General features: G+C 42.5%; 1 protein-coding gene and 1 long non-coding RNA gene across 10 annotated transcripts in view; one reads left to right on the top strand and one right to left on the bottom strand.

Annotated features, from left to right (window-relative positions):
- Positions 1-14,581, bottom strand: part of LOC149123527 (uncharacterized) — a 98,038-nt gene that overhangs the window by 13,119 nt on the left and 70,338 nt on the right. Inside the window, exons 5-6 of one of the 5 annotated variants that reach the window (XR_016216890.1) lie at positions 1,317-1,508; positions 883-1,005 (exon numbers count right to left, since the gene is read on the bottom strand). The exons of 3 other annotated variants lie outside the window; for them this stretch is intronic. This is a non-coding gene — a long non-coding RNA (uncharacterized LOC149123527). The remainder of the gene's footprint in view (positions 1-882; positions 1,006-1,316; positions 1,509-14,581) is intronic. One more of the 5 variants, XR_016216889.1, reaches the window with a different exon arrangement.
- Positions 1-14,581, top strand: part of PTPRB (protein tyrosine phosphatase receptor type B) — a 141,697-nt gene that overhangs the window by 94,693 nt on the left and 32,423 nt on the right. For 3 of the 5 annotated variants that reach the window (XM_008256785.5, XM_051845665.3, XM_089308688.1), the window contains 4 exons: positions 103-381; positions 895-1,044; positions 3,106-3,349; positions 12,004-12,110. In XM_008256785.5, coding sequence (XP_008255007.4) covers positions 103-381; positions 895-1,044; positions 3,106-3,349; positions 12,004-12,110 — 780 coding nt within the window. Of the gene's footprint in view, positions 1-102; positions 382-894; positions 1,045-3,105; positions 3,350-8,183; positions 8,546-12,003; positions 12,111-14,581 lie in introns of those variants that run through there. The other 2 variants (XM_089308686.1, XM_089308689.1) reach the window with 1 other exon arrangement.

Raw genomic sequence — 14,581 nt, 5'->3', positions numbered from 1 at the left:
TTTTAGAACAATTTCTTTAGATCTCAGAACTAAGTGGACGCTAAAGAACTGAAAACAATGTGTCTCTAGAGTTCTGAAATATGAATCTTCTCTGCCCTTTAGAACCAGACAAGATACAAAACCTGCATTGCCGCCCTCAGAACTCAACGGCCATTGCCTGTTCTTGGATCCCTCCTGATTCTGACTTTGATGGGTACAGCATTGAATGTCGGAAAATGGACACCCAAGAAATCGAGTTTTCCAGAAAACTGGAAAAAGAGAAATCCCTGCTCAACATTATGATGCTGGTGCCACATAAGAGGTACCTGGTATCCATCAAAGTGCAGTCAGCTGGCATGACCAGTGAGGTGGTGGAAGACAGCACTATTACAATGATAGATCGTAAGTGTATCCTAGGGTGTGCATGGGGCAAAGGGGCTTTGTGTCTTTCTCTTTTAAGACAATCACTGCTGCTCACTGGCATGCAGTTCACTTGTAGCCTCTTCTGTAGTCACTTCCATGAAATGGAAACATCTCTCTGAGCAAAAGATCCTGAGAGCAAACTAATTAATTGATACTAAAGTACTTGAATGAATTAGGATTTAAATGCATCACTTTGCCTGATACAGTTAGAGCTATAATGGAGCTTTTAAGCAATTTTATGCTACAACTTCAGGAAATCCTGCTTAGGAGCTGCCCCTTTCATTAGGTTAATATACCACTGGCAAATCACTCTCTACCTACCTCCTGTCAGGGGAAGACAAGAGTTTCTTGATAAACTTTAAGTGCACACCCACACTCACATTCGCTCTCACATACCTTTGTGTGTGGAGTCCTTCATCTCACTGACTGTTATTTATCATGTGGAAGCAGAGCTGGGGCCCCTCTTAGTCCCTTTCTTACCTCTTTTTCCAGGCCCTCCTCCTCCACCTCCACATATCCGTGTGAATGAAAAGGAGGTGCTAATTAGCAAATCTTCCATCAACTTTACTGTCAACTGCAGCTGGTTCAGTGACACCAATGGAGCTGTGAAATATTTCACAGTGGTGGTGAGAGAGGCTGATGGTAAGTTCCTACAAATTAACTAACTCTACCATAAGACACAGAACTGCTTTTCAAAAGGTCAAGGGAGGGCTTTTTCTATGAAAGTCTTTAAGAGTAGAAAACTTAATTTTATGTCATTGAGCTCCATCTCTTTTGTATGCAGAGAGATTTAACAAGAAACTGCTTAAAGACTCATTGGCAATAAAGCTTATTATTGTCTGGGTTTAATTAGTGAATGGGAGAATAATAGCAGCTACAAAAATAATTACAAAAATCATTTAATGAGCCCTTACTGTGTGCCAGGCACTGTTGGAAGTCTGTTGCACCTGACTTGTTTAAGTATCCTCATGTCTCATGCAGTCTTGGTCATTACTCTTTACTATTAAATACCAATATGCTTCAACTCTTTCCTTTCCCCATCTCAAATACCTCAAACAACCATATACTCCCAAATCACATATCAATTGATAGAAGTATCCAAAAGCCTGGAAGAAGGAAAAGATGTGCATGAGAAACATTCCTTTTTACTCTACCAAATTCTGTAGTTTCCTAAATTATTTCATTCTCTACCTAATTCTTACCGACTGGACAAATACTAGTTAATATTATCACAACATTGCAAACTACTAAGTATACTCTTTAGAGCTGATTATATGTATTTGTCAAACTATCTGTACTAGGGATGTATTGGAGCCATGCATGTCCATTATATATTTACATTGAGCTTGGGTATGTTATTTCTCCAAATGATGTTCATGGCATTAATATATTTTATATACAAAATATTCTTGTGTTTATTTCATATAACTTGCTTATATATTTTACTTTCTTTATATTTTTCAAAATTACTTAAGTTGTGAACATGAGTTTAAGTATCCTTGACAATTTAGATGCATTTGTGAATAATAGAAATACTGGAGCAATTTCTAGGCTAAATAATATTTTAATCTCACTGGGATAACTAACCATCTTTGTACTTTCACATTGTATGTAATTGTTCTAAAGCTGATAATGAAATAATTCTAAAGGTCAGTGGTGCATCCCAGATTTCCTCATACCTCATAATTGCAGACAAATTGGTGAACTGTGCAAAGACTTTAGATGTAATTAGACTGCAATGATGAATTTTTTTTTTTTACTACATGAATATAAGGCTGTAATCAAAAAGGCAGCTCACTCCAAAAAGGAGCCTTGTGTTCTCCAGCCAGTGGGTTTCCATGATCAATGTCCACAGAGGTGGGTTGTAGTAATCTGGTAACCTAAGATAACACTCCACTCGTGTAAATATCATAACATATACACTCAGCCTAAAGGCAACATTCCTTCTCAACTACTGCCAACAAAATATTTCCAAGATCTACTCATTATAAGGAAATTGTATTAAACAAGAGTCCAGGATACTGCAATGAACCCCCATGATATCACTGCTTGAAGTTCATTGTAAATGATATCTCTGCAGTATTTATCTTCCCAATTATACTTTTCTCCAGCCAACATCAAAACTCGGTTGCAGTGCCAAAACACACAGCGGGCTGGGTGGACAGGGGAAGAGTTCTGGGAAAGGCTCGGAGTGAGGGGCCAAATTTGAGCCAGGATTAGGCTGTGCTCAAGATAACAGAGCCACACGCACGTGCAGTGTGCCTTGGGGGACAACTGTTCTGGCCTGGGACGTGGTTTCTCTTATCTTTTCCCCTATTTTCTTGGTCATGGGGGTTTCCTTATTAGCTCAACGACAGTGATTATTGGCAGATTGAGTGGGTTGGCTCCCACAATGGGGAGTCATCCAACTTTGTGGAGTTGTGGCACACATCATTACATGATGCAAAAAGCTACCTCATTTTATTTCCCTTCCTAGCAAAATGATGATATATGTGCGTGCATATAGAAAGCTACATTCTGTTTATTTTTATTTTAGAAAAAGTGAATTCAAAGCAGTTTCATCAGGAGAGGGTCACAATACCCTCTCGAGACCACCTCTAGGGATGACCAGAGACAGTGGCTAAGGAAGCAGCCTCAGAAACGGAATTGAAGTCACTGAAGTGACAAGAAAGGCTGTCCTTAACTGTGGGTTTTCTTCTTCAGGCAGCGACGAGCTGAAGCCGGAACAGCAGCACCCTCTCCCTTCCTACTTGGATTACAGGCACAACGCCTCCATTCGAGTGTATCAGACGAATTATTTTGCCAGCAAATGTGCTGAAAGTCCTGATAGCAATTCCAAGAGTTTTAACATTAAGCTTGGAGCAGAGATGGAGAGCCTGGGTGGGAAATGTGATCCCAATCAGCAAAGATTCTGTGACGGACCGCTGAAGCCACACACCGCCTACAGGTGAGATGCATTGCTGTCGTTTTACCAGAAGGGATATGCTACGTTACTAGCTGTGTATGGGCTACTGTAGATTAATAACCTGTATTACAAGAGTACCCTACACTGGACTGGGTAATTTATACAAGTTGTCTTCCTTTTACAGGTAATGTGTAAAGAGGGCCTTTAGCTTTGTGCAGAAGCTCCAATTCATTATGTGAAGAAGTGAAGGCTTTAAAAGATGGTTCTTTCTCCTACAGTTTCTTTATTATGAGGCAAATTATTTATGGTGTTTATCACTATGAAAATATCCAAACAAAGACTGAGTTTAGGAGCCCCAATTAACATGAGGTGACATTTTCTACTTTAAGAGACTACTGGAATTATACTTGTTTACTTTCTAAGTCTTATGGCAGGTAAAAATGAAAATGTTCTGTGGGACGGACAGAACCCTTGAAGGGAAATGGCCCTTTAATGAATGGAGGCACCATTTCCTCCCTGTGAGATGACAAATGAAAAGAAGTGGTTTGGCTTTGCTGCCAGGGCACACCATTGCAACCAATGAGCCCTACCAACCCTATGAAATAGCAATGCTCTTCTTTGAGCAATGTTCCCAGAAAGCAGGTATAAGCATGTTGGTACATCCCGATCAGGGTCCTCAAGAGAAAGAGACCCAAGCTACCACTTGGATAAAAGGGTACAAACATCCAAGAGCATTACTTCTGTGAGTGAAGCTCCTTCTCTAGTGGGTGCTGCCAAGCGGATACCCAACCAATATGGCAGTCAGGTTCTCAACAGTCCATGTCCACACTGAGGCCTTACTAACTGCTATGTATTTTGAGCATCACTCCTGGATCTTAGTTCAAAACAAAACCAAACCTTCCTGGCAGCTCCAAAAGGAGATGACGTAACAAGAGAGTTTTAGCCCCTCCCTCACATCAACAAAGCAGGCAGATGGCTTTCCTGCAACAAGACTCCCTTCAGGCAGACATCTGCCTGTGCCCAGGATGCATCACAAGCTTTCTGTGGTCTCCCAGGCAAGGCCAACACTAACTGGGAGAGAGGAGCTCTTGACAGAGCAAGGGAGAAACCTAAGAGCCATCACAGAGAGTTTCTCTAAGAATTAAGAGTTGCCTCAACTCCTTGGTGATTAGGCTTAAGGAAACTTACACAAAAGTCTCCCAAGGGCTGTTTTCTCTTTTACAGTTGGAAAATTGAGGCCGTTTCTGTTTGTTTGCTCACGGAGCAGGAAGGCAGGAAGATAGCTGATTATAGCAGTCCCACCATGTCTATGGAAGACATGTTCCAAGATCTCCAGGGGATTCCTGAAGCCACAAATAATACCGGACCCTATAACTTAACTCTTCTGCCACATTAATTAAGCACTTGTCTCACATGGTAGTGGTAACTTTCACAGTTTGAGGTGTACAGTAAAAACAGACAAAATTCTCTTTCCTTCTTCACAATTTCAGATAGAAAATTTGTTCAATAATGGCCCTGAAGTGGACCAGTAGCAACCTCCACGGACAATTTTTTTTCTTTCCTTAATAAGCTGAGAACTTTCACCTTTTCACTAAAATTAAGCACCTTCCAGTTTGTCATTGGCATATCCAAATTGCCAGCATCCCTACTTATCCACTTCAGGGCCATTACTGAGTAAAGAGTAAGTAAGAGTTACTTGAACACAAGCACTGTGATACTGTAACAGTTAATCTGACACCTGAGACAGCTACTAAATGACTCATGGGCAGGTAGTGTATACATAGCACAGATATGCTGGATCAAGGGCGATTCATGACCTAGGCAGGACAACAGTGCGATTTCACCACACTACTCAGAATAGTGAACAGTTTAAAACTGATGAATTGTTTACTTCTGGAATTTTCTATGTAATATTTTCAGACTTGGGGTTGGCGCCATGGCTCACTAGGCTAATCCTCCGCCTGTGGTGCCGGCACCCCAGGTTCTAGTCCCGGTTGGGGTACCAGATTCTGTCCCAGTTGCTCCTCTTCAAGTCCAGCGCTCTGCTGTGGCCCGGAAAGGCAGTGGAGGATGGCCCAAGTGCTTGGGCCCTGCACCCGCATAGGAGACCAGGAGGAAGCACCTGGCTCCTGGCTTTGGATCGGCACAGTGCGCCGGCCATAGCAGCCATTTAGGGGGTGAACCAATGGAAGGAAGACCTTTCTCTCTGTCTCTAACTCTGCCTGTCAAAAAATATTTTCAGACTGACATTGATTGAGGGCAACTCAATCCACATGAAGCAAAACTGTAGACGAGGGACTAGTGTACTACATTCAGAGAGTTAGAAGCTATAGACAATTTGCATCTGGACCGGAGCCCACCAGTCTCCCAGCACATATCCCTCCTGTCCATTGTGAGTGCCAAGATCTTTGGAAGATCCTGCATTTGAGTTCCAGTTGTGTTATATTTTAGCTGTGTAACCTTATGAACAGGATTTCATTTCCCTAACCGTAGCTTTCCTCATTTACAGACAATCACAGGAGGTTCCTAAAGAAACATGTGATAGATCAAACCTAGTTATACCCCTTCTACATTAAGGTCATCTTGGGGTTCCCACTCACAAGAGTGAGTGCAGATGCCAGAGCAAAGCACACAAAAGTCTTCACCTTCTCTCCTTCCTCCACACCAGCCTCATCCCCTACCATTTGCCCCAAGTATAACCTGCCTGTGGGGAGCAATCCGGACTAGACTAAGTTACTCGAATTAAGACTTATTCTATGCATCTGCTCTCCCACAATATGGCGCTGGGAGAGAAGAAAACAGCTTCCGCACAGCTGCCTCCAGTTCAACCAATAAACTGTAGGACCTGCTCCTGATTGGAGAGCAGCGTACTCAGCGTGTGGGCAGCCGAGTTGGGATTGGCGGAGGAGGACTATAAAGGAGGAGAGAGACGGCATGCACCAGGAACATCTATGGGGAACATCTAAGGGAACCCGTGCAGCCCCCGAAGAAAGCCGGCCGGCGGTGTGCCGCTCCCCTGCGGAAGTGGGGAATGTGGCCAGGGGGAACTGCCCTTCCACGGAGGTGGAAGGGATAGTAGCCAACCCGGGAAGAACCAGCAGCAAACCCGGGGAGGGCCGAGCAGACGAAAGAACAGCGCAGGGTCCTGTGTCGTTCCTCCACGAAGAGGGGGAGCGACACCTGCCCTGCATCTACTACTCAATTCTCCGGGTTTGCTGAATGTGACACGGCTCTGCCATACCCCTGAGCCTTTGCACATTCTTTTCACTCTTTAGTGCTATTTTACTCTTGTCTGGCTGGTCAGTTCCTTTAAACACTTCAAAAGCCAGCTCACGTGTTCACTAGTCCCACATCACCTCTCTCCACCCATGGCTGGGCAGTTGGATGCTCCCTCAACCTCATTTCCACAGGTATTCTCTTCCTGCATCCCTCTAATCATGCATTCACCAGTAGCTTGTAACCCTTTATCAAATCACCTGCCCTCTTCACTAGACTGAGAATTCACAGTCTAAGAAGGGAAGAGAGGTAGCACTAGTTACAAAACAACTTGGCAAGTACCTGGCACAGAAGAGGTGCTCATGAATGTTTATGAACAAACAAGGCAATGTGTCAAGATGCTCTGTGAAAGTTACACATTCTTCTCATAGCTTAATCAACTCATGGTGTCCATTGTTTGTCTTTCAGAACACAGCTTTCTTGGTTTAGTCCAGTTAAAAACTTGGTAGCCAGATGACACTTGATAGCAGCAGGCATAGCCTTTCAAAGCACCATTGCTGCTCCAGTGCTGGCTGTCCAGCTCTGCCTCCATGCAGTCAGAGTTCCTCCTGTCTCAACAGCATGCTCACCCTCCCATGCTGTCATGCACTTTTCTTTTTCAAGGAAGTAATCAGAAAAAAAATGGAAAAAGAAAAAATAAAATGGAAAAGAAATGGAAATACTAACTAATATTCAGGTTGATTATGTCAACAATTATAATGTTTGCCATTCACTGTTGAGTTCCTACTATTCATATGTATTATTAGCATTGTTCAATATGGAAACAGAAAGGGCAAATCATGGTGGTGAAAGGCAGTGTGGAGGTTAGGAAAGTGCTGATCTGGTTTTGTCTTTAACCTGAATGGAAGAGCAATGTGACTATAGACAGCTATCAGCTTTTCCTGGCCTCCTTTTCCTCAAATAAAGGAAATTAAACAACATGAGCTCTTAATTTTCCACTACATAATTCTGATTCTGGACACATGTAAAGTACCAATAATTACTAGCAAGTAACTGTTCATTAAAATAGCATCTTATTCATATTATATTTATCATGCTGATAATATATTTAGGGTATGTTTCATTGCCCCCTCCATAGAAAGTGTATTGTGGGCAACAGAGAGATAAATAAGATGGAGCCCCTGCCTTCAATGAGCTTCAATTGTAGAGAGAACAGGAGACACACCTGGAAAATAGACCTAAACATTGAAGGGCATTAGAGGGGTGAGGGGAATAAATGCTGCAGAGGCTCTTTCAGTGGGGCAGTAAAAAGTAGAAGAGTTTGGAAATCCAGAGATGGGGCAGGAGGAGATTCGATGTGGAAGAAACAGAGGAAGTCAAAGGATGGAGGCAAAAATACATAGGTTGTTTAGATAGGAGCAAACATTCTAGTTTCAAACAGGAGGTAAGTAAAAAAGGGTAAGCAGGGGAGACGAGATCAAGATGAGCCAGGCCTGTGGGTTGGGCTAAGTGCTGAGCTAAGGAATGTAAGGGTAGATTTCCTGTGACCCACTAATTTTAAGCCAAGCTTCTGCCGGGTCATTACATTTGTGTCTGTAGTTCCTAGAATTTCAGAGCAGAATATGCCAAGATTATTGTATTTACTATTTTTATTTTACAGCTGAGGAAACTGAGGCAGAAAGAACTTTAGGGGCCACTCAACTCATCAGCAACAGAACGAGATCCTCTTTTTACCATCTCCAACAGAGATCATTGCTTTTATCCAAAAACTAAGCCAAGAGGAAATAAGAGAAGTAGATAGGCACTAGGAGCCAGAAAATGTAAAGTTTAGTTTTCTTTCGCCAACTTGCTCTGTGATCTTGGAGAAGATACAGAATCTTCTTAGGCTTCAGCTTCCAAACCTCTAATATAATCATGTTTGACTATTTTGAAGAGATTGAAGATAATCAGATAGAACCATGTTTGTTAAAGTCCATCCAGACTTGTAAATCACCATGCAAATATAAGAAACTCTAGTCATCAGACACGCTTCGTTCATTTCCAAGTGTACTGATAACTTACCAACACAAATCAACTCCCCACATTCCCATGTAACTTGAGTTACTGCTTGTTACACTTTGTGGACATTTCACAGTATACTTCCAACAACAGACTTAGTCCTGGTACTATTTCTGACTTGGAAAGGATCTTTTAGAGTTGGGAATTATAGGTAGGGTTGGTCAATGTGACCTTGCTGTTCATTATGTAAGACTGCTCTTGAACCTGGGCATGAATTAGAAAAGGGGGTCAAAGGGTTGGAACTATTTGCCTTGGCCTGGAGCTGCTTCAGCGTCATCACAGGACATGCCCAGATATCTTTAGGCTAAACAAATACAGTTGTTTTAAAGGCAAAAGGAATGTTTCATTCACTGTCATAGAATTTAAATTAACACAAGCAAAAGTCTTGTCAGTAAACTGACAGAAAAATCTTCAAGAAAGAAATAATTTACCAAGCCGCCCATGCCAGTCTTTAACTTAGTGCAGGGATGCCCTCCTAGAATTTCCTTGAGAGCTCCTGCTCCAGCCTCTGCTTGTTTGCCCTCCCCCACCCCCACCCCAAGTGACTGGGAGCTCACTAACTCCGGCAGCTCATACAACTTTATCTTCCGCCCTGTGACTTTGACTTACTAAGCCTGTTTCCACCTTCAAGAAGAATCAGATCTGTTGCCTCTTCTACATGGCAGACTGCTTTGTGTCTAAAGTCTGCTAGCATGTTCCTCTAAGTCTTTGTCGTCATCCTGGTCAATCATTTCAAAGGATCTGTAGTCCTTCCTAAATGTGCCCAAGAAATCGAGAGCAGCCTTTCTGAATGGGCCTGTGTGAGATAGAAATCCTGTGATGGAGAGCACGGGCTTTTGATTCAACCTGAATGTAGAAACATGGTTTCAGTATGTACATCTGCTAGCATATTGCATTTAGGACCAGTTAGTCTTCAGGCTCTGTCCCACATGATGCATAGAGGGTCACCTCCGCAGCTCTCCTGTCCAAGTGACTGGAAGAATGCCAAGTGTGCACTGGAGAGCTCTAAAACATTGTCTCACCTTCCTTCTACACCCACTATATTCCAAGCAAAGGTCATCATCTTCCCCCAGCCCAGCTCCCCACTCTAACAATGATGCCATTGTTCCCAAGTCATCTTAGCTCAAATCTTAGAACACACTTGTTTCCTCCCTTCTCCTCTTCAGCCTATGCCCCGTTTATATCCTCTCAGCACTTTCAGTTTTCTTTCCATTCCCATTCCCACTGCTCTGGGCCAGGGCCCTATATGTCCTTGGCCAAGATTTTTTTTTTTTTAAGATTTTATTTGGGAGGTAGAGTTACAGAAGGAGAGAGGGACAGAGAGAAAGGTCTTTGATCCACTGGTTCACTCCCCAAATGGCCGCAGTGGCCGGATCTGGGCCAATCCAAAGCCAGGAGCTTCTTCCAGGTTTCCCACATAGATGCAGGGGCCCAAGTACTTGGACCATCTACTACTGCTTTCCCAGGCCATAGTAGAGAGCTGGATCAGAAAAGGAGCAGCTGGGACTCAAGCCAGCGCCTATATGGGATGCCAGTGCCACAGGCGGAGGCTTAGCCTCCCTCCCCACAGCACAAGCCCCAAAGATCACTACTGTAGTCTCTGAAACAAGCTCTCTGCGCTCACCATCCCATCTCCTTATGCCCAAACACCAAATTTCCTAAAAAGGCCAGTGTTCCTTATTTAATGTATGCTTTCTTCTTTTACCATTTTCTTTGTTTATTTATAGTCTGTTTTTCAAGGGTAGTGACCATGCATTTCTTTGTACCTTCAACAGTCAGGTTTAAAGAGGGCATTTAATGAGTCTTTATGACAATATTTTAGATAAAAGGATCATCCACTTTGACCATGGCCTTGTCTAAATATAATCAGAGTCAGTGAACTCAGGGGCTTCCATATCCTTGGCAGCTCATGACAAGAGCCTAGGGTGATTACTGAGGCCATAAACAAGAGTGTCAAATTGTTAAGTCAACAACAAGAGTCACTGTGCACTTACTCCTCATGTAGGATCTCTGTCCTTAGTGTGCTGTACATTGAGATTTAATGCTATAACTAGTACTCAAACAGTATTTTTCACTTTATGTTTCTGTGTGGGAGCAAACTGTTGAAATCTTTACTTAATGTATGCTAAACTGATCTTCCGTATATAAAGAGAATCGAAAATGAATCTTGATGTGAATGGAAGGGGAGAGGGAGTGGGAAAGGGCAGGGTTGCGGGTGGGAGGGACATTATGGGGGGGAAGCCATTGTAATCCATATTCTGTACTTTGGAAATTTATATTCATTAAATAAAAGTTAAAAAAATCGTAAGAAAAAAAAGAGGAAATATTTAAGATAGAATACTGATAATAAACAATACTAGTAATATTGAAATTTTTAAAAAATATTGAAATTTGAGCCACTTGACTGCTCTAATGGGCGTCTCAGGATTTCTGTTTCCATGACTAAACCATCTGCATCTTTCCCACACCTTCAATTTACACCTCCATAGTCTTCCCTCTGGTTTGTAAGTGGTACCTCCATTCTTCCAGCTGTTTCCCAGCCAGAACATGTAGCGTCACCCTTGGCTCCACCCTTCCTGTCATACTCCACATCCATCAACTAGCACTTCCTTTGAAATCTGCAACACCTCTCACTACCTTTCCACTACCATTCTGGTCCAAGCTGCCATACTCTTGTTGCAATACTCTTGTTGCAATACTCTTCCAACTAGTTTGCCTTCTACTATGCCTCCTCTTAATTCCCTGTGCTGCAGCAGTCAGGCCGCTATTGACGAACACCCTCTGGTGGCTTCTCATGTTTCTCAAAGCAAAAGTCAAAGCCCACACATGCAAAGTACAAACCTCCTGGGTTTTACATGGCCCCATCAACCCCTTGATCTCATCTCATCTCTGATCACTCCCTCCTTATGCCTTGGCCATGCTACTCCTCCTTTTCTTCTTCAGTCTAGGAATATTCCCACCACAGGGCCTTGCACTTGTTCCCTCTAGCTGGAATGCTAGATGGATCCAGCCCTGTCTTGTCAAGATCTTCACCGACCATACGGAATGCAGGAGTCACAGGTGCTCTGTCCCCATTGCTTGCCACCTCCATTTCCTGTTCTCTTTTCTATATAGCACTCGCCACCATCTGACATTTTATTTCTAACTTTATATCTGACTTTATAAGAATGTAACCTCTGGGGTGGCAAAAACTAGTTTTGTTCCTTACAGTATCCCCAGATCCTAGAACAGGAACTGGCATGCAGCAGAGACTCAGTAAAAATTTCATGAGCAAATCAATGAGTGGCTGCATGAACCAGGTCTATGTGATTAAATAATTCATAAAATGTCCTGCATACTATCTCTCCATGAACACAGTTTTCCACCAGCCTTCCTGTGCTCAGCCACAAATTTGCACTTAAATAAATTGGTTTTCTTTTCAGAATCAGCATTCGGGCTTTTACACAGCTATTTGATGAGGATCTGAAGGAATTTACAAAGCCACTCTATTCAGACACATTTTTCTCTCTGCCTATCACCACCGAGTCAGGTAAGGCCAACCTTCCCATCCACCCACATGGCCTGCTGGCCACCATGTCACCTACAAGAGCTGCTAGTGGGGAGTGTTGTTGAGGATATGGTTGTTGGGGAAGAGGGGATATTTATTTTCATTTGGGACTTAATCTCCATGTAATCGTGGATTAGTGTGGATTAGAAGGATTGCACTCCTTCTGTGGAAAAACAGACTGAAAGGGGATTAATATAGAGAATAACATAAAACACAATATTTTTCTATTAAAAATGATTCTTTAAACAGCGAGCAAAAAACATTAAAACCAAGAGCCCACAAACAAAATGTAAATAAGCACAATAGGCATTCAGTTATGGGTAGAAATGTAAATATTTTATATAGCACTACATAAAAAGACTAGAAGAAAAAACACCAAAATATTAATGAGAATCTCAAAATAGTGGAATGACAAGTGATTGTTCTTCCTTCTTCATATTATATGTTGCTTTAGAAATTTTTAATATTATGTGATCCCATTTCATATGTGTTATTATTAAAATGTTCATTTCTGAAGCTTTATATAAATTTATGAAAGACATTTCTCTCCTGCTAATACACTAGAGTGTGAGCAGTAATAGAAGATAGATAATATTTACTGGTCACCTTCTCTATGGAGGTACAGTGTTAAGGATTTTAATATATAATAATTTATCGAATCCTTACTACACCCTTTTAAGGTAGATTCTATTATCATCCCCATTTTAAAGGTGAGAACCTGAGACATGAAAAGATTAAGTAAATTGAGTCACTAGGAGATCCAACATGGTAGAATAGGGAGGGATCTGGTCTAAAGGGAGATAGCTTAAAAAAAAAGTGGAGAGTACAGTCTCAGGGAAGAGTTAGGGGGAAAATGGCAGAGGAAACTTCACACAAATTATAGGGACACTGTGGACCTACATGGAGAGGGTGGATGCGCACAGCTCAGGACCCCAGAAGCCAAGAGCCTCAGCTTTGGAGTGAGGCGAGACCAGACTGAAGCAGCCCAAGCCGCTGCCAATAAAGCTGCAGGGACAACCTGGTGTGGGCCTGGCTTGGAGCCCTGTGGGCGACAGTGTACCTGCCAAACTAGAGTAGAAAAAGAGGGGACACATTTCTCTCTCCCCAACCACCCTGCGCCAGCATCCTCTAACAAGCTGAGAGAGGGTGGGTGCCATTTTGAACACATGTAACAGCCGTGCCAGCTCGTTTCCATGAGTCTAACAACCAGCCAAGCAGAGACACCCGAGTCTGGCTGGGAGCTTGGATGGGGGGCTAGGAGCTAGAGACTGTGGGAGCCTTGTGTGCTGGGACTGTGAAAACACTGTGGCTGTGTGGGAGGGTGCAGGGTGTGCCTGGGACTGTGTGGCTGGCTCCACATGCTCAGAGCTCTCCGATTCCCTGCTGAGGGTCATTGCTGTGGGGTCCATGCTTACACCATGGACTGCACAGAACCTTTATGTGGTTCCTGGGACAGCATGGCAGAATATTGTACCACTGGGGCTAGCACTCAGGCACTGGTCTCCTTTGAGAAGAGGCGGTGACTGTGAGACTATACCAACAGAGCAGAATAAAGGTCCCCAGATTAAAAAAAAAAATTACCATGCCCAACCTGGGTGTCACCTTAGACACTCCCTTCACTCTGGAGCACTGAACAGAGCTCCCTAGCCACACTCACCACATTGCCTTGGATATTCACTGAAAAAGCAGAGACTACACTAAACCACAGAGACATAGTCTAAAGATAAAAACCCATCACAGGGAAAAAACAAAACAAGCAAGTATCTCTACAAATTCCAAATAATAAAATGCAGCAATTCAAGAAACAAGAATAAGGAAGACAACATGATGCCCCCAAAAGAACACAACACTTCAATATTAGAAAGTGAAGATGAAGAGACTGAAGAAATGCCAGAAACAGAATTCAAAAAATTGATCGTTTGATTACTTAGAAGTAATCAGAAGCAAATTCACAAACTAATGAAATTGAGATATTAAAAAGAAATAAAAATGAAATGTTGGAAATGAAGAATTCCATAGAAATTAGGAAACAAAAAAGTGCTGTTGGAAATCTATAGAATACTATCAACCCAACATATGGGTTTTAGGAATTCATGAAGGTGTAAAAACAGACAATGGATTAGAAGGTCCTTTTAGTGGAATAATTACAGAAAATGTACCTAATTTGGAGAAAGGGACATCCAAGTACAGGAAGCACATAGAACTCCTAATAGACAAGACCAGAAAAGATCTTCACCACGACACACTGTAGTCACTTTCCACAGTAAAGCATAATGAAAAGATTCAAATGTGCACACAAGAGAAATGCCAGATTACTTTCAGAGGATCTCCAAGTAGCTTCACAGCAGACTTATCAGAAACCCTACAGGCTAGGAGAGAATGCGAGATATATTCAAAGTCTCATGAGAAAAGAACTGTCAACCCAGAATATTATACCCTGTAAAGCTCTCATT

Source organism: Oryctolagus cuniculus, chromosome 11 (genome assembly GCF_051225735.1).
Source record: "Oryctolagus cuniculus isolate XC-2025 breed Fujian yellow rabbit chromosome 11, ASM5122573v1, whole genome shotgun sequence".
Taxonomy (NCBI): domain Eukaryota; kingdom Metazoa; phylum Chordata; class Mammalia; order Lagomorpha; family Leporidae; genus Oryctolagus; species Oryctolagus cuniculus.
The sequence above is the reverse complement of the archived record's forward strand: the minus strand, read 5'-3'. Positions and strand labels throughout refer to the sequence as shown.